This window comes from Macrosteles quadrilineatus, unplaced genomic scaffold (assembly GCF_028750875.1).
Source record: "Macrosteles quadrilineatus isolate MER2022 unplaced genomic scaffold, UCM_ALF_1.0 Scaffold_5__1_contigs__length_97177068, whole genome shotgun sequence".
In the NCBI taxonomy this organism is placed as follows: domain Eukaryota; kingdom Metazoa; phylum Arthropoda; class Insecta; order Hemiptera; family Cicadellidae; genus Macrosteles; species Macrosteles quadrilineatus.
In genome coordinates, this window is record NW_026542598.1 from 2,418,495 (window position 1) to 2,440,858 (window position 22,364).

Genomic DNA, 22,364 nt, shown 5'->3' on the forward strand with positions numbered 1-22,364 from the left:
ACAGTATACAGTAAAGCTGGGTTTTCCTAGGCGCGGAGTCGGCGAGCGGAGAAAGGACTCCACTTGTCTTAGGCAATTTAATGTTACTGTTTTCCTAGAAGCGGAGCGGAATGCCATGCTAATTTCAATTCCGCTCTCCGCGTTCCTCTCTCCGCTCGCCGACTCCGCGCCTAGGAAAACCCAGCTTAATAGTAACGTTTGATGTAATGTGGTAATAGTATTTGACATCTTTGTTAAAGACATCTATATCCTAATATATATTAATGCCTAATTTGTACTTCCATAAGATACAAGCTAAGGCAATATTTTGTCGCGACACAGTTTAAGAACAAATATAGGCTAATCATACAAAATTGTAAAAATTATTAAACAATATATTCTTATTTGTGTTTCTTTGTGGTTGACACTATTAAATGAATAGATTTTAAAACGTGAAATGTTGCTCTATGGTCGACGAGTTATCATAATGTTTCATACGGGTGATTCAGTAAACGGACCCAAGTGGAATTGGATGTCCAGCCAGTGTTGTTTGTTTGTATTGGCTGCAATTTGACATTGATGTAATCTAACTATTGATGCTACGCCGATCTACCTTAATCAAATCTACACACTAATCTGACCAACAGAGTTTAATTATGTGGCAAATGTTAACCGAATTCTGGTTGGTAAATGCATTACTGTACGATGAGACCTGGGATGTGATAAATGAATAGCCTCGACACCCATATAATGTGAGATTCGCAGGACAACTAAACAGATACATTTACTTTGATCAGTTGTATATAGTAAGTATTAAAGTGCTAAATAGGTGGGTTGCCTACATTTGAACCAACTGATAATTGACCAGAACGGTATCTAGAAGAATGATCGTTAATACCTTCTCTTTGTGCTTAAATAACTTCTGAATTGGGTTTAAATTGGGGGTCCTATAGAGTGGAATTCGTGGGTATCATAACCTCCCAGAAATTTAAATCTATAAAAGAACAAAGGTTTGAAAGGAAAAAAATAATTAAAACGTAGAGTAATATTTTGAAAGTGTCACATTTAGGAGAATTAGTAGGTATGTCTTAATTTTGTTTGTGAGTGTGGTATGTAATTATAGAAAATGAAATCCGTGTTTCATCAATTCGCTTTCATCAGTGTTATCATTAAATTCTGACTCTCACCAGTAATTCATTTGTCCACCTTGAATTGGCTATACTGTCCATCGTGTCGTAAAGATGAGGATCAGTTTACATGTTTTTAGGTTCTTAAGACTCTATATTCCCAATGATAAATCAAAATCTTACAGAGATAATCTTATATAAAACCATACAAAACCTAGCTAAATTATATTACATAAATTATATATATAAAAAAATAATTACAATTAAGGGACTCGTTTTCATTCGTTCAAAAATACTCATTTAAAATTGTAGGCTTTAGCCAATGTTCCAGAACGTATTCTTGGCATGTTGCCGTTATATATATTTCCACCAAGTGCTTGCTACGGTGCCATCATAGTTTATAAGCATTTGGCCAGGATTTTGTTTTTGGTTACGGAGAACCCAAAAGAAAAGTCTACAATGTTTGCAAAAATAGCTTGTAATATTACAAAAAAAGTGTTTTTAAATGTTTTACATAGTGATGGTTGGCAACACATGTAAGAACACTGCATTAAATATGAGACAGGAAACAACCATCATGTGAGTAGCTATATTTAGCGTACTGAATTAATTGGGAATATGTTGATTAATTTATTGCAGGTCCACTTCCGTTAACGTTAACAGTGTTTTAATTTCATCTGTTCTTCAACCTACAATGTTCCTGAAAGAACAGTTTTTAATTTAATAAATAAATATAAATACCACTATATGACTCTTATGAACTCTTATGAAGAAACCTTTTGTGCGAGACATAATTAATTAATTGAGGCCCTTCACTTCACCAAGAATAATTAGTTAAAAAGCTCAGACTTAAACTTGTAACTTTTAGGCTAGATTGATACATAGAATGATAGAATGATACATTTCACATACATGTCGTCCATTAAATACTCAGTTGTATGACCTTTAATTTTCGTTTCGATGAAATAATAGTTAATTATTCAATAATTTTATAAAAACCTTTTTTTCTGTCAAAGACTTTGGAATAAAAGTTTGGTTAAATCGTATACCTAAAGATGACTTTTTGCAGTTTATTCAGAAGCTTCATTAGAAATTATTCTGCTAGTTGGAAGTTTTATTTCTTGAAATTACGTAAATGAAGTGTAAATGTATAGTTTCTTATATCAATATTGTTGACATATTGTGTACACAAAGTACATATATTTAAGTTTAAAATAATTTACTAATTTAAATTAACTAAACTACAATCATTCGTTGGCTTTTCTGTTTAAATGAATTCGTAGGGGAACATCACACAACATTTTCATATACACTATTACAACTAAACGAATTATACATGGTATTTCTCAATCTAACTTAATTTTGCTTGATTGAAAAAAAAATAGTAAAATTAATTTTAAAATTAGCCTTTAACCAATTTATAAAACTTACTTTGATTGATTAAGTAAATATATTTAATAAATTTAAAACACAGGTTCAGCAAATTACAAAGCAATATTTCAATGCAATTTTAAAACATAGCAGTATATGAAACAAACCCTTTATTCTAACCTTTATATTAACCTGGTTTGAGTTAAAATCGCTTGGTTGTCGAAATAGTAAATACCATGAATTCACGAATACATTTTGTTGTTTTTTCATGGTCTGACGAAGTTATGGTTGTGGTTAGTCAAAACATCATATTTAAACTTGTCCATTACTTTTCATCAACTATGTAACATTGTAACAATGTAATTATGTAACATTGTAACTATGTAACTATGTAACGTTGTAACTATGTTACATTTATTGATATGTCATCATAAGTAAATTGTAAACTTTATGGCAGTACTACTAACATGGCGTGCCGCCATTTTGACATTTTTAATAATTGTATTAAGATATTTTTTCGTGGGTCTGTAATACCTTAACACACTTACACATTTTTTAAAATAATCGATTGAAAAAATTCAAAGAAAAAATGTTTATGTGAAAACCCAAAATGGTGTATATCTGGCTAACGAAGTGATTTTGGAAAAAAAAAGTTATTCATTATTTTATCTTTAATTTGACCCATAGAACAATTTTCCGGAGTTTGGCTGTTTGCGTTCGAGACACATTGTGTATGATATAGTGCCGATGTTTTCAAAAGTTGAAATACTATGATCAAAAACACATTTACAAATATTAATATTCGCTCAGTAGTAGAGCCTATTTAAAATCTCGATAGTGCATGGGAATGTAATAATTGATTTAAACATTATAAACGTAGAGTTGACATGTTTATAAATAGATAAATGATATTGACACAACTACGGTTAAATCCGTACATTATTTACATTTAATTGAAGTCAAACAGTCAATTGATCGATTTACCTATTTCGTTTTTCAAATTAAAATTAGATAAGGTTTTAATTGGTTTATATTTACCGATCGGATAGATTATTGATGTCGGTTTCTAATATTTTCCAAATAAATATCTTTATGTATAATTTGAGCTTTATTAAAAATAGCACACTTAGATAACATACAAACGTATCATTGAATAATAAAAAAATATAGTTTATCTACGGTATAGGCTATTCTTAAGTATTTTAAGGTATCCAAACTTATCTTATCTTTAATTATCTTCTTACTATCTCACGTCGACCTCTTGTTAGATGTTATCGTGATAACCAATGACAAACAGTATAGATCCAGTACCAATGTCGCTTAAAATGTAACCAGCGACCTTCAGATCAAAAGGTGAACCCTAACAGTTCTGCAGGCCAGGAAACTTAAGTAAATATTGAGAAAATTTTAGATATATTATATCCTAAGCAATTTAGAGGTGACATAGTAACGAATCACAAATACACTGATTATAAAGATAAGCAGTCTACCCAATACGCTTGTAATTAATATCCAATGTAACATGCTCGTCTACATGAAGGCTATATTACATGTAGTGTAAGGTGTCAAAGCTGTGACCGAGATACATTGTGGTAGTAATCAATAATTATTGCAACTGTGATTAAATTTTAAGTATTTCTATATAAGAACTGATTCATCTTAAATAACAATTGAGCATTTGCATCTATAGAATTTATTAAAAATTTTAGTAATATATGTAAAACCATAAAAGATTCAGCTAAAAGAAAAACTATTCTAAATATACACATTTGCCAAATGCCAAAACAATAAGTAAATATTTCGCTTGTTTATTTTATTTGCATGCAAAATCTTAAAAAATACATTATTCAAACCTGGTAAAATTGATCCGTGGAATAGTTTTTCTTTACCTGAAATAGAAAGAATAATTTAAGATTATTACAACCACAACTATTTTCAGTTTTTCATAGAGATATTTAGGATCTTCAGTGCACTAAAGAGGTTATTATTTTCAATTAAGATAAAATAAACAATACAGCGATGAGTTTATGATCAAATCTATTGATAATTTTCACGGGGATCGAAAACCCGTGCGTTGAGTCTAGACCACCTCACCCCAAACAAAACTCATTTTTTGCCTAATAAACTCATAATTAAATTCATATTCATAAGAAACGGATTTCATAATGATAATTCTATACTTAACTCATAAATAAAATCTTTTGATTAAATATTTATCTAAGTGATGTCAAGACCACAAAGGCCACAAACTTAAAGTAATTCGAAGAGGTTCCGGAGCCTAGCGAAGAGTGTTTGTCGGTGGAGGACCGTTTGGCTTTATAATTTGAAATTTAAATTCACGTTAAGTATATTTTATAGTGTATATTCACTCCACTGTTTAGTCGAGTAATGGGGTGGTTTTCATACACATAATTTGAATTGCAATTTCGGGAATAAACATTATCTAAGTAACACTTTTTAAGTGGAATTGTTAAAACGTTCACAATGTTAAACGGTTTCATTTCAAGTTTTGTGTTAGGTGGAATGGGAAGTTGGATAGAAAACGGAATAACAAGTCTTTAAGCCATCAATGGCTAGGTATTCAATAATATACGGATGGCTACTAAATGTTAAGTTATACATATGCATAATGCAATATGTATAACCATATCATCTTGCTGCACACAAGTGCACTTAATGTTCATCACGCATTGTAAGGGTATTAGCTTGAAAAAGGTAAAAATACACTCTCAGGAAAACAAAATTTTGTTTACGAACTTTAATACATAACAGCTGTCATCCAAAATTATGACTATTCCTTATCAACATGAGTGTTCTTATTCACAGCATCATTCTTCATCAGTCTTGAAATGGCACTGGTTTCTGCAATAACATCTCTTTTGATTTGCATAAACGCATCTAAACCTGTAATTTAGATATAATAATGAACATTCCGAATGACCTTCGTCGAACATTACCACGTGGATTTTCGATAAATATTTCACAACTAATAACTTTCATGGATATTTTAATTTATGCTTGATATCATTAAAATAGGTACTGTAGTATGTTTATCTTTAAACAAACTGTTTCAAGTGCTGGTCCATCAACAAACTTTTGTCATTTTCATCAGGCTTGTTTATCAGAATCATATATTTTTGTCAGATTGTAGTAGTTTTACCATCAGAAAGTGGACATTTTACTACCACCTTGCAAGTTTACTACGAAACCACAAAAAATCTATCACAAGATTGCAATATACCTAATTGTATAAATAATTAGTGTTGAATATTTTTTTTTGTGTGTTTTAGTGCCAGTGGCATTTTTTACCTATTGAAAGGTCGAAAACCTAGTCTTGTTACTATCTAACGTCGACCTTTATGTTAGATAGAATTATTCATAGCCCAATGACAAAAGGCATCTGAGTCTGGAAACGATCTCGCATGAATTGAAAACGGCGACCTTCAAATCTGAATTTGAAGGCGAAAACTATAACCTACCCAGACAGTTAATTAATTAAAATTATTATTGTCTGATAATATTAACATTCTCTTTATATTGCCAGACTGTTAATGTATACTCCTAATATAGTAATTTTGCATAACATGGCATTTTCTGTGTTATCAAAACAGCCGACAAGCCAGATTGTAGTCATTTGAACAAACCCCTCTTGTCAATAGAATAACAAAGAGAGAGGTTTGGCTTCAAAATCGTTGACAGAGTCAAAATAAACAATCGACTCATTTGCTCCACAAGCAGTAACGTGTATGGTCAGCTATTAACTGTACCAACCTCATTAAACGCGTTTTGTACTTTGTGTTAAAGGTTAGTTAGTGTGTAAAGTCCTTAGTCAGTGTGAAGGATAATACATCAAAGTTTGATTTTTAGTTTTAGTTGCCTCTACACAATGCAAGTATTTTGAACTTCTGGAGTGTTTTGATCACAATTTACGGACAATTAAGTTGAAAACCCTGCAAATTACAGAATACAAATGCCCCTGCTTACAACCAAAAAATGCAATGGTCGCTGTAACCTATCAAGTAAATTAGTGAAGTTTGTGCTGATACACCAACACTTATTAACTCGACTTTTCGTACCTTGTGAACGAATGTAAAAAATGTATCAATGTAATCAATGTATCGATCAATGTAAAAACATGACGTCAATTGGGTTTTGGTTTATCAAATTTCAATTCAAAAGAGCAATCGTATAAAACTTTAAATCACTGTAGACAAAATTAAAAGAATAAACTAAAGATAAATTAAGAATGAAACAAAATAACCTCTTAATAAGCATAGTGCTGTTATAAAATTACCTGGGAGAAAAAAAAATAACACGTCAAATAACTTTTACATTAATAAATTTACACTTATGCTGTTTATTTACAAGACGCAATGTCACAAACACAACAAGATATCAAAGTTTACAAATAGTGTTTTTTGGTAGTACATGATACCTGGGTATTTTGAGGGCGATCTCGTCCAAGCTGTCCGAGGGGGTGAGTGGCGTCCTCTCGAACAGTCTGCTGGGCGCTAGGGTGAGGTTTGACCGCAACATGCCGCATCCCGTCCCGTTCTTGGTCCTCTTCCTCTTATTCTCCTCCTCCCGCCGGAGGTTGTGCAACCGGAAGAAGAACACTGACATTCTAACACAAACATTGATCCTCTTACAATGTTAAACGGGTAGTAGGGAAAAGGAAATACTAGCTTATCATTGCAAAATTTGATTGGACTCTGTCTTTGACTGTAGATAGAGGTCGAAGACAGCATTTTAGGTACATTTCCATGTTACAGTTTATTAATTTTTGTGTCTAGTCTTGGCAGTTATTTGTTTTGATTGTATTGGCAACTCTTGTATTATTTTTTAAGATAGATGATTGATTGAAAACCCAATGACAAATATTGACATATGGGTAAATAAAACAAAATTTGAAGACAGTTTAGTCACACGATGCAACCTATTTGAGCTAGGTGTCATACAGAGTGTCTTGACTACTGATTTATGACATACGAAAACTTATTAACCAAGATTGAACTACGGCATGTTGGTTATGACATAATTTATGTCATATAAAAAAATAATTGAATAATAAGTGAGAAAAAATCATTTTGATATTAGTTAATTGTGTGAGTGGCAAATTATTTTAATGAAAACATGTGGCTTCATCAGATTAAATGAATGCTTTGTTTACCATCATATTCAAACAAGTACAAATTTAAGTTTTAATTTACCGTAAGAATTTGACAAATCCTTGTATGCTACAGTATACAATGGATACGATTGATTAGTTAGCCTACAGGACGGTATACAAGATTCTTAAGATATAATAAAAAAAAATCTTAAAACAGACAAACCTTTAAATAATCCAGTAAATTTGTATTTAAATTCACTCATAGCGAGGAAGTTTTGGGGTAGTTTTGATTTTTTCCATTTCTTATGTATTTTGGGGTGCTGAATCCGAATCTGAGGTTTGCCAACAAAAATTCTTGACGCAACATTGACAAAAATGAGAAAAATATGGAAAAAATGATATTTTTTGTAATATTTAGCTTATAACTCAGAAACTATCAACTTTTTGTAATTAGTCTATATTATAAAAATTAAAGTACACAAAATTTGCTACAAAATGTACCCCTAATGTGGTAATCTCCGATGAACCGTTTAGGCTCCAGAGCTATTTGAAAATTGGAACATTTTGTGTTAGTTTTTAAATTTCTCCAATTATTCTGTCAACGACACATATTCATTGTATATGCCCAGGCAAAGGTCTTATATTAATTAAGATTAATTTTGTGTTACTGAACCGTTGAATTTTTATTTTGTGTACAGAAAAGATACACAAACTGTTGCCGTTTAAATTATCCTCGCTCAGAGGGTTGTAATGAGGCAGGTTCTGGCAAACGTTTCGATGCATTATTTGTGAGCATTCTAGCTTGTTCATCTGGACAAAAAAGGTTAAAAGTAAAAAAAAATACACATAATAATAAGTGATACCAAAATCATAACTATCAAAATTAAAATAACAGCAATCTGTTAATCATGCAATATCGTATGCACCTGATGACGTGATATTTAGATATACGTGAATAATAAAATGTTATGTATGCATATACTGTTGCCAAGCATTTACATTGTGTGTAGATTTAACAAGTTAATAAATAAAGAGATGTGCGTTTGGTACTTACTTTCTTACTTACTTAGACTCTAGCATCACAGCCCATTGTACGTCCTCAATCGTATTGGCACCCATTATAAATTGTTCTGTGTAAAAGTTCAAGACCGATGTATGGCTTAGAGTGATTGGCACTGTTACCATAGGCCAATACTAATTTTTTTTCACCCGAATGTAAATGTAAACTCTAAGCGAGTTATGTCTACGCAGCTGCTTGAGTTGGGGGCAATGAGGCAACGTTGGTTTTAGTTTTCTAGCCAAAATTTGTATTGACTATCTTAAGTCAATTAACCCTTACCACTCTCATGTAGGCCTATGCCCTACGCCCTAGGACCTACAATCTATTTAATCTACACACAATGTAAATGCTTGGAAACAGTATATGCCTACATAACATTTTATTATTTACGTATATCTTAATATCACGTCATCAGGTGCATAAGATATTACATGATTAATTGATTGGTGTTATTTTAATTTTGATAGTTTTGATTTTGGCATCACTTATTATTATATGTGTAATTTTTTTATACTTTTAACCTTTTTTAAATTGTCCAGATGAACAAGCTAGAATGCTCACAAATAATGCATCGAAACGTTTGCCAGAACCTGCCTCATTACAACCCTCTGAGCGAGGATAATTTAAACGGCAACAGTTCGTGTATCTTTTCTGTACACTAAATAAAAATTCAACGGTTCAGTAACACAAAATTAATCTTAATTAATATAAGACCTTTGCCTGGGCATATACAATGAATATGTGTCGTTGAAAGAATAATTGGAGAAATTTAAAAACTAACACAAAATGTTCCAATTTTCAAATATCTCTGGAGCCTAAACAGTTCATTGGAGATTACCACATTAGGGGTACATTTTGTAGAAAATTTTGTGTACTTTAATTTTTATAATATAGATTAATAACAAAAAGTTTATAGTTTCTGAGTTATAAGCTAAATATTACAAAAAATATCATTTTTTCCATATTTTTCTCATTTTTGTCAGTGTTGCGTCAAGAATTTTTGTTGGCAAACCTCAGATTCGGATTCAGCACCCCAAAATACATAAGAAATGGAAAAAATCAAAACTACCCCAAAACTTTCCCGGTAAAAACACAAATTAACTGAATTAAAAATATTTGTATTTCTGGTAAAATATTGTACCAGTGAACGAAACGGGTAAATACATCATTTTAGTCAAAGTTTGCAATGAATGAATGCAGGATTTAAAACTAACTACATCACATTCTGGCTTACACACAGTGCAATCTACTCGTAAAAGCAACATTCAAACATCATGCTACAGTAAAAAAAAGACAACAACAAAAACTGACATTAGTTAGTCCTAGCAGTGCAACTATCAAATAACCTTACTGAAGGTGTTAAGTGTTGATTTGAAATTAACAAGAAATATATAAAATCGTATTTTGTTGTGTCACATGCTAACATGCCTCGGCGTGCGTCAAATATATCTTATATTCCATTAGGCCTAAACATTATAGTTTATAATTAAGTCAAAAAATTACATGAAATAAAAATAATTGATAATATCGTGTTATAAAATTAACAATTATGTGGGTTTGCTACAATGTAGTGAGGATTTTCTAAACACATCTCTCTACTTCCCGTGTTTTGTATGTATATTTTTAGTTAACAAAGAAAAAAGCTCTTAGTTTTAATAAGTTTCAGGATATTCTATGCACTTAAGAGGACAAGACAATATGAAACAAGAGATACCTAATAATTTTACTCGAGTGCAAAGACATTATTCACTGGATTTTTAGAAGTTTGTACTTACATTTGTATGTGTCTCAATAAAACACCTCAAAATAAAAACTGAATAAATGACCTAAGGAGTGAAATAAGCTATTTTAACATATTAAAAGTAGGTTTAACTACGATTTAATTGGCGCCTCCTTCAAACTATAGTGATTAGTTGTTTGAAAATTATGCTAACACTGGTTTTCAACGCAGTTTGTTCGATCAAAATAAGTGAAATATATATAAAAACTCACTTTTCTTACAAGGGATATACGGTATATTATTATGTTGCAGGAGTAAAAGGGTATATTAAATTCAAAACTAAAGAAATTGTTGAACACTCTCAATTAATCGTTAATTTAACAAATGATATTTAAAATATAGAGAAACAACAGAACATTTACCTACGAAAAGAAGTAGGCCTAGTATAACTGAGCTTATTGGTGGTCTTGACATATTGAATTATAATAGCATTTATTTATTATCTAATTATATAATTCCGATTAATAAACAAATGTAAGTGCAGAATTTATTCTAACCTCCATGACGGTGATTGCAGCTTTCGACGACTTCGCCGTACTGTGACAAAAAGAGGATCAAATTCGCGATTGCCCAGTCAAGTTAAAATGAGAAGCACGTAGACTATTTAACAGTCTCTTGGACAGGTGTCGTCACGTTCTGGCTGTTAAATTATCAATCACCGTCCCTGACCTATCCAACCGGTTGCGTCACGAATGGAACTGGTATTTAACCATGCTGTAAAAGTAACAGTTACATGTGACATAAAAGTAACAGTTACTTGTTACATAAATGTAACTGCTACATATGACGTAGATGTTACAGTTATATGTGACAGAATTGTGCCAGTTAAATGTGACAGAATTGTAACAGTTACATGTGACATAAATGTAACAGTTACATGTGACAGAAATGTAAATGTAACAGTAACAGCTTGTATCTCGGTGTATTGTCATTGTGACAGTAGGCTAGAATAATTTATTGTTGTATGGTATTAGAGAATTTGGTTTTCCGATAGAAAGATGGATATTTATAATCTGTTCCTGACAAATCTAAATTTTTTTGGGGTTTAGACGGATTGGATTTAGACTACACCTTAAGGTGAGTATCATATACGTAATCCAAACGTTATTAGCGATTGGCGGAATTTTATTCTAGGCAGCTAGGACAGAAATATGGTGCCTCACCCCTTGACCAGCCATACAATACTTAGTGAAAGAGGTTTTGAAGGTTTGACAGGATACATTACTGTGTAAGTGAGTTGGTGTAATTGGGCAATTGGTTAAATGACTTATTGACGTTTTTGTTCCTACCTGATGATGGACTTTTAAGTCTGAAACTATAGTAGTAAACTACTGAAGGAGGATCACTTGACGAAGCCAGGTAACATAAACCATTTGGCTATTTGAGTAAGTTTGAAGAATCATTGTTTCAAGCACCGATTGGCCAATTAATCTCAATAAGATCTTTCTCCAAAAACTGCTTAGACCCAACATCATGCTTAAGAAGTGTTGAAAGACAGGGTGGCTATGTTTTTCTTGTGTCGTTATCTCGTCACTTCTTTAGGTTAAAAACAATGATATGAAACAAAATCTAGTAAATACGTAGTTTAGAGGAGTGTTAAAGGATTACAAAAAATACCAAAAATATACTAGTTACATTGAGTTTAGGTATCTCTTTGCAAATCTCCAGTAGTGCACAAACTGTAATATTTAATGTCAAAGATTGATAAATGAAGAAAATTTAACGTAGAACTATTTTTATGTCAAATTATTAAAAACTATTCACGCATAAACAGAGATAAGTATTTGAATACCGCAGGTTGAAAAAATCATTTAGTTTTCATTGTGAATGCATCTAAATGCTTACTGAAGTGAAAGACCTGATTTGGGGGCAGTGAAAAACAATGCATTTAGTTTAGACTCTAAGGGGGAAAAGCGGAGGCGATAATTAAAAAAAAAGCGCTTGGTAATATTTCTGTCAGAAATCGACACATATTTAGGAAGGATTTGTCAAAAATATTTCTCATACTAACTTGCTAATAAATGACAACATTTTATGAATTTATATTAATCAATGTGTTTTGGCATTATTTATTTTAAATCTCAAGACTCTTTCACATAATGAAAACTATGAAATGTATAATCATTACTATTGTCAATAAACATGATTTGAATAACTGCTTCAAATCTAAGGAATCTCTTGAGCTTTATACGTTTTTAAACTTATAAAACCAGCCTTAAAAAAAACAAAAAAAAAAACATGACGTGAAAATACACGAATGGCAAAACAGAGCAACAGTTGACATTTTAGAATTGTTCTTAAAATGCATAGCATTAGATGTAAAGTTTAGGATACCGGCTGAAAATTTTTAATGTAGTATTTTCAAACCTAATAATTCTTGGATGTCTTCAGTTCGTTTCAAATAAATTTAGAACAATCACCAATCTCAAAATAATATGTATAAATATTAAATGAGGCTTAAACATGATACAAATTTTCTTGTGATTTACAATCTGATGGTAACTGGCAGTATTTGAACCCAACCCTGGTCCCAGGGGTATAATTCCCTCTAACCCAACCACCAGAATATCCGCACTATCTATTATAATCCTATCTTATAATAGGCCTTCACAAAACCTTCACAAAACTTCTTTAACTATTGCACCTTTAGCAACTGGACTGTGATTTAATAAACACATGTACAGGGTGTTTTTTTTTTTAAACGCAACCCATGTTTAAGATTGAATAATGCACAAATATGGAAAAAAATATGTATTGTATTATTCATATTTACAATTTATACAGCTTATTATTTCAAATTGATCACATTTAGCTTACATTAAGTGTTCAAACAATCCGCCCTTGGCATTTATACATTCTTCTACAATAAATACTCTTTGAGCTTGGAAAAACACCATGTTGAGTCTTATTCACAATATATTCCCAATAACACTAAACCGTGTATACAACAATGCAACAATGCATATCAGCTGATCGGTAATGAAGTAAAGGAAGCAGGGTTGCCAACCTATGAGATTGTTTTGCCCCTAAACATAGACTTTCTTTACTTGTAATTTGGGTTGCGTTAAAAAAAAAAAACACCCTGTATAACCTGAATTTAGTAGGAATTAATTTGGTATTTAGATACCATTTATATTTTAATAGCATTATTGTTAAAATACAATCCATTTTAGTGTAGCTTGTCACAATTTATTGATTTCATAAAAGTTCTTTTATAAAGAAAGTTTGAATCAAGCCTAACAATGTTGCTCCTAAAATGTAATAGATTTCCTTCGATCTCAAAAAATAAATTATGGGAAATACAGTTACGTCCGCTTCAGGAACCTTGTTTTCTTAGAATTTGCTTTCAAGATTTAGTCGAGTTCTGCAAATTATAAAATATATCATAAAAAAAAACGTAGCGTTTCGACGTTCAGTAATCAATTATTGAACCGTACCCAGTTTATGTTTAACCAAGCACATGTCTTTCATGGAACAGTAATTTGACAAACACTGTTTTTGTGGATACTAATAGCGAATTGATTTATTAATTAGTTTTGAATTCGATAAGAACATTATTTACAAAAGTATTAAGTTTAGGATATGTACGAACTTCTCAATTATACCCTACAAGAATTTATGCTATATTAGTTTTTGGTAAGTGCAATGCTGTTAGTGTAGTTTTGAAAGTAATTGAGAGATAATTGGAAACTATTAGTAGAGAGTAAAATGGCTTTTGCTTTCAGATTGTAAACGTAAATATTTTGTATCTTTCCTCATTCAATGTCATTTATATTAAATCTATTTAACCTGTCTTATAGTGAGCAATCCACACAGCCAATGCAATTGAGTCGGCTAGGGTATCAACTATTTGCTCATGACATAATAGTAACCATTGACTAACTTATGGAATGAAAAAAATATTTTAAATGTCCATAAACAGTATAAATTCATAATTGGTTAAATTCATTGACACAAATTTGGGTACGTATTTCAAGCTAAAAATTAATTCAAGGAGAGTTTTTAATGCAAAAACTAAACTAAAAGGGGGAAAAAGTATTGCCGAAATATTTATTTTTTCATACAAATACTTAGAAGATTTAACTTACAGTAATTCCATCTAATATTTAATAAATCCAGAAGTAGGAATAAGTGTCCTACACTTTCATATTGTAAGGAAAACTAATCAGAAAGTAAATTCATCTCATTCCTAAGGTTCGCGATTTTATTTTATCACACGTCGAGCGCGTTGCCTCATCATCATTGTAGTCACATTGTCGTCGGCTGGCCCTCAGTCAGTCAGTAGTGTCAGGCCTTGACGTGTTGTGACACTTGCACGACCATCGTGTGTCAGACAGCCGACATCGTGCGTCAGATAACACCGGTTCACACTGGCCATTGTTGGATCTGTGCCGCCTCCGACACGACTTGCAAGATGAGTTTAAACTGATGAATGTAGTTTCGACAGTTGTGTTGAAGGATGTATTTCAATGTCAGTCGACTGTTGGATGGTCTTTGAATTGAGTTTTGGGATAGGTCAAACGTTTATTAGTAAGGATCTTGTTTATTATACACTACAGACTATAGAATCAATATATTGTCTGTGAATGCACCTAATCTGTCATGCGTTGCTGTATGCAAGGGTTTTCTGCTTCTTATAGGCAGAAAAGTGATGAATGCAATTTTAACGGTTGGTTATAGAATTGAGTTTATCATAAATAATGCCCTTATTGAAAGTGTTCTTCAGTAAAAACTGGTTTTCAAGGCAACTCAAGTCATAAACAATACAATTACATAAAATAATTACAAACTGGAAAAGAAGTGGTAAATGAAACTAAACTAGCTTAATGTGGCCTTAAAATGATTACCTGGCAGACTTTGAATGTTACTTGGTATGTCAGGGGTCCATCACTAATATAAGTTTTGTCCTGTATCGGTTTGTCCCAGCTTTACATTTTGTGTTATTGAATATGGCAGTGGTATTTTTTATGGAAGATCACAAAAGCGTTTGAGGAAAATTGCCTAAATCAATGAATTTTTCGTCAAATGACGGGAATTGAACTTGCACTTATTTTGCACTAAGAGCAGTTGATGGCATGCTAGGTACAGCAATACACTTGACTTGGTCTACCACTAATGGCTTACAAGCTATAGCTAATCAAATAAGCCAATGCCCTTTGTTGATATAGAAATTGAAAAGAAAAGTTCAGTAAGGATAGGCCTGCAAGCAAAAAAAAAAAGATATATTTTTTTAAGATGTCAACCAGTACAAATAGGTTTGAATTTATAGTTGCAACATTATTTATGAACTATTCATTCACATACATTATCATAATCATATCATAAAAAACTAATAGATATTATAACTACTGATGAAAAATAAATAAACAACAATCCTTACCAATCTCACCCAACCAGTGAAGCTATTACTAATCAGTATTCATATATTTTTTTAAAGGGAAACCCGTTAATTACATTCGCCCAATTGCAATAAATAATCTACTGGGTATCGGGAGGAGTATCTGATGATTACAAATGAATATGTTAAAATGAATTTTCAAACGAAAAAGAGAACTGGTTACTGGTTAAAATAGTAGTGCACACTGTGAGAAGAATCTGCCAGTTTGTAGGAGATTTTTAAATTTGACACTCTTGGATGAAATGAAGATGAAAAAAAAATAAAAATATAAAAAATAGAAGTTTAAAACAGAACCTGTTGAAACGTATCTCGTGACAACTTAATGAACTTCTCAACGACCCTTTTGAAATGAAGATTTGAATGTCCTTTTGGCATTTGATACTGATAAAAGATGATTGTAATATTGGTAAAGAAATGCAAAACTCTTCTAGTTGTAAATAACCTCAAGATAATATTACACAAAGATAGTGTTTCAAAGTTCTCTAACATTATTTTACATATTTATTATCTTATAATAATACAATTGCTTAGACTATTACAAATTAACAAATAACATACCAATACTCAGTTAATGAAAGTCAGTTCATGACATAATGTCATCCATCAGTGTGCCTTGATGATTTTTATTTAAATTTATTATATTTGGTAGATTTTCGTTCAGAAGTTATCGTTGTGCTTAAAACTCATGAAAATCATGTTGTCTGGAAATCTATTTCTTTTGTACAATGTTTAATCAAAAGTCTTTCATATTGTTAACTTATACGCGTCGATAGTTAGGTAAACTTTCAATAATGTACAACTTCTTAAAACATTGATATTTATGGTTCTAACCATTTTTCTCGACCTAAATTGTAAAATGAAGATGTGTTGAAAAACGTATCTTTTAAAACCTAGAAGTTTTATGTGTTAAAGACATTTACAAATTATAATTTTTTTCTTTTACGTTATATAAATGTTAACACGTATTAAAACTAGTAGTAAATAGTAAGCTAATGTAAAGAAGTAACACATTAGAAGATTGGTATTTGGTAAGTTGGTGGAGAATGTTAATAATTCAAGAAGGATATTTCAGTAACTTTACTCACGGGAATTACAAACATTCGTTTAGCTGTAAACACCACTGGGTGTTTAGACTTTGGTTATAGATCTCGATTTTATGAAAAAGCAAATAAATACCATCTATAAAAACCCTTATATACAAGAAAAAGTATGGTTACAGTACTTTTTATATATATTATCACGAAACATTAAAGTGGGCTATGTAATCATCAATATGTAATCATTAATACATCTATTACATACTACTAATTAATTGACACCCCATATTAAACAAATACAGGCTTAAAGCTTTTAGTAACGTTTATCAGGATACTCCAAGTAAAACTCGTAATTATCATCACGCGGATACAAAAGTTCATCCTCGATCCGACATTAATTTAATGTAAACACCAAGCTTAACGTTACTTTTACACACCTAACTTTTTAAATATATAATTAAATTACGTTTTATAATAAATATTTCGTAAAATGCTATAAATTTTGTAAATTTTAGCCAATATTTAAAACAGTGCTTGTGTCGTTCTGTAAATGTCTAGCTTGTATAGTTTCAAAACATATATTTTTCAACTTTTTTAGTATTATGAAAAAATCTTTAGATGCCCATCACGATTATAAATTTTAATAGTACATGCAATTTTGCGTTATTTGAATTTGAAATTGTCAAACGTATTGGCTTTCATAGAGGTAACTAAGGAAAATCTGTTATCGGAAACCTATCCTAACATTTATAACCTTCTTGGATTTTTAACTTTTGTTTTATGGAATCTATGTACACAGAAATACAAAATGGCGAAGTAAAATTTTCAACAAAATAAGATAAATTTGTATACAAATATTTGAAAAAAAAACAAACAAAACAACTTAGGTATATGTTTTTTTTTATTCGTCTATCCAAAGTTTTTAATTGCAATCATCATACTGGTTTTGATTAATTTTCATAACATTTGTCTTGTTTCGAGACACATTCCGTATTTTTTTATATTTTATAGTACCTAATACCGTACTGAGCGCTGTACATAGGTGGGCAACAGGGAAGGTTAAAGATTCAAACGTCGGTTCCCTCTAACTCTACCCTAGGGACGCTTAACCCGTGTGATTTACATGTAAGAGTGCTTCACCTAACGCACTGTCTGTTCTCTTGTTTTCATTCTAGAAACACCTTAGTAAAAGGCAGTAACGGTTGTATGTTATTTAATGTTATATTAGGATTTACTTTTTTTATATTGTTGCCAATATTATCATTGTTGCCAATATTATCATTGTTGCCAATATTATCATTGTTGCATAGTAGAGCCATATTTGTGACCTCTGATTGCCAAATGATAGTAGTGTGGGGTTTTATATAAAAGCACCGAGATTTAATCTCTATAACCAGCAATTGCGATTCGTTACAAGCTGGTCTTTACGAAACTCCTATAAATTATACAAGCTTACTTATGGTGTAAATATTGATGTGTGTTTAAGGAAGAAACATCTCTTTGTACGGCAATATCTTTCATAAGGGAAACACATTCGACGATTACTTTTTTTGTATGTTTAGCTCTAACGAGAAAAAAACCCTTAAAATTCTTACGGCTGAGTAAAATTAATTGTTCTGTTACAGAATTGTGATAGTAATAATCACTTACATTTGATTATTTTAATCAGTTTATCCTATGTCACTCAAAGCATTTGTAAACAATATGTTTAAGTATGCGTATGAACACACCGTGTGTATGCTATAAGTCGCTCTATAATTGCATACCCATAAGTTGAAGTGATTCCAAAAAAGGTAAAACACTATCATAAACATTGGAATTTAAATAAACTGATATTATATTATAATTTAATAAAATATATCGCTTAAATATTAACAAATAATTAATAATCAGACACTGTAATGTTGTAATGATAAACTTTTATGGGTTGTATGTGTCCCCACTCGTTAATATCTTGCTAAAAGTGTAAGAGAGTACAAGTTGTATCACGTAAATTAGTCTATACTAATTGCCATTTTATTTAAATAAGAACTTAACGTGGAACGTTATCTGATAATATAAATAATTATAGAGTATTATAACAATAGTTCAGTATTTATAACATATTTGATTTGGAAAGAGTTACTCAGTTATAAAAACTGTTTATTGTACAGGTAATACTATATGTAATAAAATAATTTTGATCACGAAATTAATACGGATTATTATGCATACGATACTTTAATTACCTTGATGACGTAAACAAAATACCTATTCTGTGATGTTTTACGCTGATTAAAGAACTAATCCTGATTTTTGCGTTTTAATGCACCAAGCGTTTATTTAGTTACGGGTATCATGTTAAACCAAGTTCAATTATTTGATACGTAATCCAGAGCCTAGGTTGTATTAGTTGTGCTCGATGGAAAAGCGGATTACTAGAGTAGCTAAATAATGCGGATTAATTAAAAAAATATATTGGATATGGTGATTATGAACATTAACATTTCAAGTAATATTATTCATCAAATAATTACATGACTGCGTAATCTTTTCGTAAATTCATAACAATAAAACACTTATTGAGTGAAATGCATTGAAATCCATGTAGAAGGTTCGTAATAGTTAAGAAGTTAAAAGTTTCCTACACATGTTTTTAGTTATTGTTTCTTTGAAATCATTTAGTTTCCTAAAGAAAACTCTCTGCTGGACTAATGTTAAAGGGACGGATGAGGTTAAAGGAACTCCAAAAAATAATTTAAGCCGTGTCTAAATCACTATCATGGCTCTAAACACATAAAAAAATCATAAGTCAAAGAGGGTTTATTTTTACATGTTGTTGAACAGTTTTTATTCTTGGTCTTGGAAGCGAGAAACAGGCAAATCTACCCTAACCCCTAGAGTCTTATTTTTCTAACCCTCAATCTATGCTTGTGAACTCTACCTTGCATACCTTACACTTTTTATACACATAAATGTTTTCTTCAACCAAACAAAGTAGTAGACGAACTGTAATGTAAATATCCACAGAGAAAGAAACACTCAAACAATTTTAAACTGCATGGTAAAATATTCATATAAAAAACTGAGTAAATGCCATGACTCAAATCATAGTTTTTGTTAATTGATTAACTATGATGAACTTGGAAAGAAAGTCTATTCTCTTTTAGTCTAAACAAAGTGAAATTAAATCGCCAAGAGATATTAAATATTTTTAAAGCCTCAATTGAAGTTTTAAATAAGATATTTACGTCAAAATATCACCCGTAGCTAAAGGGGAATGGCCAAGATTGCATCTTTAGAAGTTAACGAGTTTTCATTTGATGTTTGCCAAATTACAAAAACTAAATTAACTCTGATGTAAATTACTTTATTCTCGAAGATATCCCGGTTGTAATTAGATTTACCATTAATGAATAGAGAAAATGTCAAACATATCGGTTAGTTATACCTGTTGAAATAGTCATGAATATATATTTTTTTAATTTAAGCTATAATGACGCTATCACTATATAAGTTATTAATGATTATTATTTGTATGGAATTGATTATAGAATCTTTCTCCAGACACAATCAATGGTTTTTATGTTAATAGGAGTTATTAGTTCTATAAATAGTGTTTAATTTAAGGATACACTTGTAAAGGATCTTATTTATTTAAGAGAACCCAACAGATGACAAAAGGAAACATAAGGATAACCTGATTCTTTACTTGATAAAAGATTTTGATATTATTGAAATATCTTTTATGAAACAATGAATAAATCTTCTTGTTCAAAGGTTACTTATTGCAAGATGTTTAACGTTTAGGTTTTCAATTGCAGAGCTCTTTGTCATAAACTTGTAATGGGATAAGTTCCTTTTAAACTTACTTCCTCCAAGTGTTTGATAATGTGTTTAATATTTTCCTTTTAAATTACAAGAGAAAACCCAGTATTTGATGATCTTTTAACAGCCTTTTTCAGAGAAAATTAATGTTGAAAAATGACTATTACGTTATGTTTTAATATTGTATTATTGTTATATCCAAACGTAATAATATTGTAATGTAGTATGGATTATTAATTATAATAAATCTAAGACAGTTTTGAAAGGTTAAGGCCTAAATATTAGGGGGATTAAACAAATTAAAAAAAATAGCTCTTGCATTTTACATGCGTACGATTGAATGTTGAAATAACCTAATGAATTTAAGTAAGTTTAACTAGCTGTTTTAATTGTATTTAGTACTTTTAGTCTACGATGAATCATTTTGATACAAGCCATTATATTGACCATAATGTTTTCAAAGAATGAGTGATTATCGAACGACTATTATGGCTTCTATAATACTTTTTATACATGTTACATTTTCTTCGACCCATGCAAAGGCAATACATCTTTGTACTATTTATCCATAAAAAGGAAGTGAAATCAATTCTGTTGGGAAATAGTATACTTGCCACCAAAAGAAAAAGAGTGTAAGTAATTACTTAATGAATTAATTATTTTTGAGTTTTACAATAATAAAATGTGAACATGATTGGTGTTCAAAGTTGGTAGACGAATTAATTCCAGTATAACGTGAATAAAGTTTCTAGACCAAGCAAAATATCCAACGAGGGGAACACCCGTTCCTGAGACCGTAATATAATAACATAAGCTTTTAGCGGACGTCTAGTGCTTTTAACAGACGTTTTAGTGCATCTAGACCATAAGTATTACACTAGGAAAATTAAAATGTAGTAATTTCATGACAGTATAATTGTACCTCAAGATGCTTGTAATATTTATCAGCACTATTAAATGGAATTGGTTTAGGCAAACATTGTATTTTACATAAAAACTTTGTTGCATTTGTGATCACATGTAATTGCAGTATTTTTCTAAGAAGAGTAATAAGACATTTAGTTGTCAATTAATCATATTTTTGTGAATAAAGTTCTTAAAACAAACTTTCTTTTGCCACAGACATTTCTTATACTGTTATGCATATAGATGGGCATACAGCTTAAGTTTGGTTTCATACCATCGAGTTATTCTGAAACATAATAATAATAATAAAATTACCGAATTAAAGGGTGTAATATGTACATGACCATACGGAACATGTACCATTGTCGCATTTCTGGGCCAAAGATTATAAATGTTATAGCGGATGATAATTTTCAAATATGAAGACTAATTGACACGTATAGAAAAGTAACTTTAACAGTAAATGTTACAAACAATATAATGGTTAAATTATACTCGTAAATTGTATTTTAAAGTAACATTTACGAAACTGTATTTTTATATGTACGAATCATATATTTTTGTATTTAAAATTATTTTTTTTAGATTTTGGGGACGGTTAATCATTTCTTTGACGACACATACTTCATTAATGCTAATTTTTCACATTTCCCTTTAAGATAAATATATATTGATGAGTTCTATTGGGTTGTAAATACATTCCCAGCAGTTTTAAATTATTGATGAGATATTTTTCCTGCGCAGAGGAGGTGATTTTGATCACTAATTAAGGGAATATCAGTCTAATGA

General features: G+C 30.7%; 1 protein-coding gene across 4 annotated transcripts in view; it reads right to left on the reverse strand.

Moving 5' to 3' along the window:
* The window catches only part of LOC128993980 (potassium channel subfamily T member 2-like), a 329,633-nt gene that overhangs the window by 203,456 nt on the left and 103,813 nt on the right, over positions 1-22,364 (reverse strand). For all 4 annotated transcript variants that reach the window (XM_054418134.1, XM_054418135.1, XM_054418137.1 and 1 more), the window contains exon 2: positions 6,913-7,101. In XM_054418134.1, the coding sequence (XP_054274109.1) occupies positions 6,913-7,100 (188 nt within the window). In that variant the 5' untranslated portion in view covers position 7,101. The remainder of the gene's footprint in view (positions 1-6,912; positions 7,102-22,364) is intronic.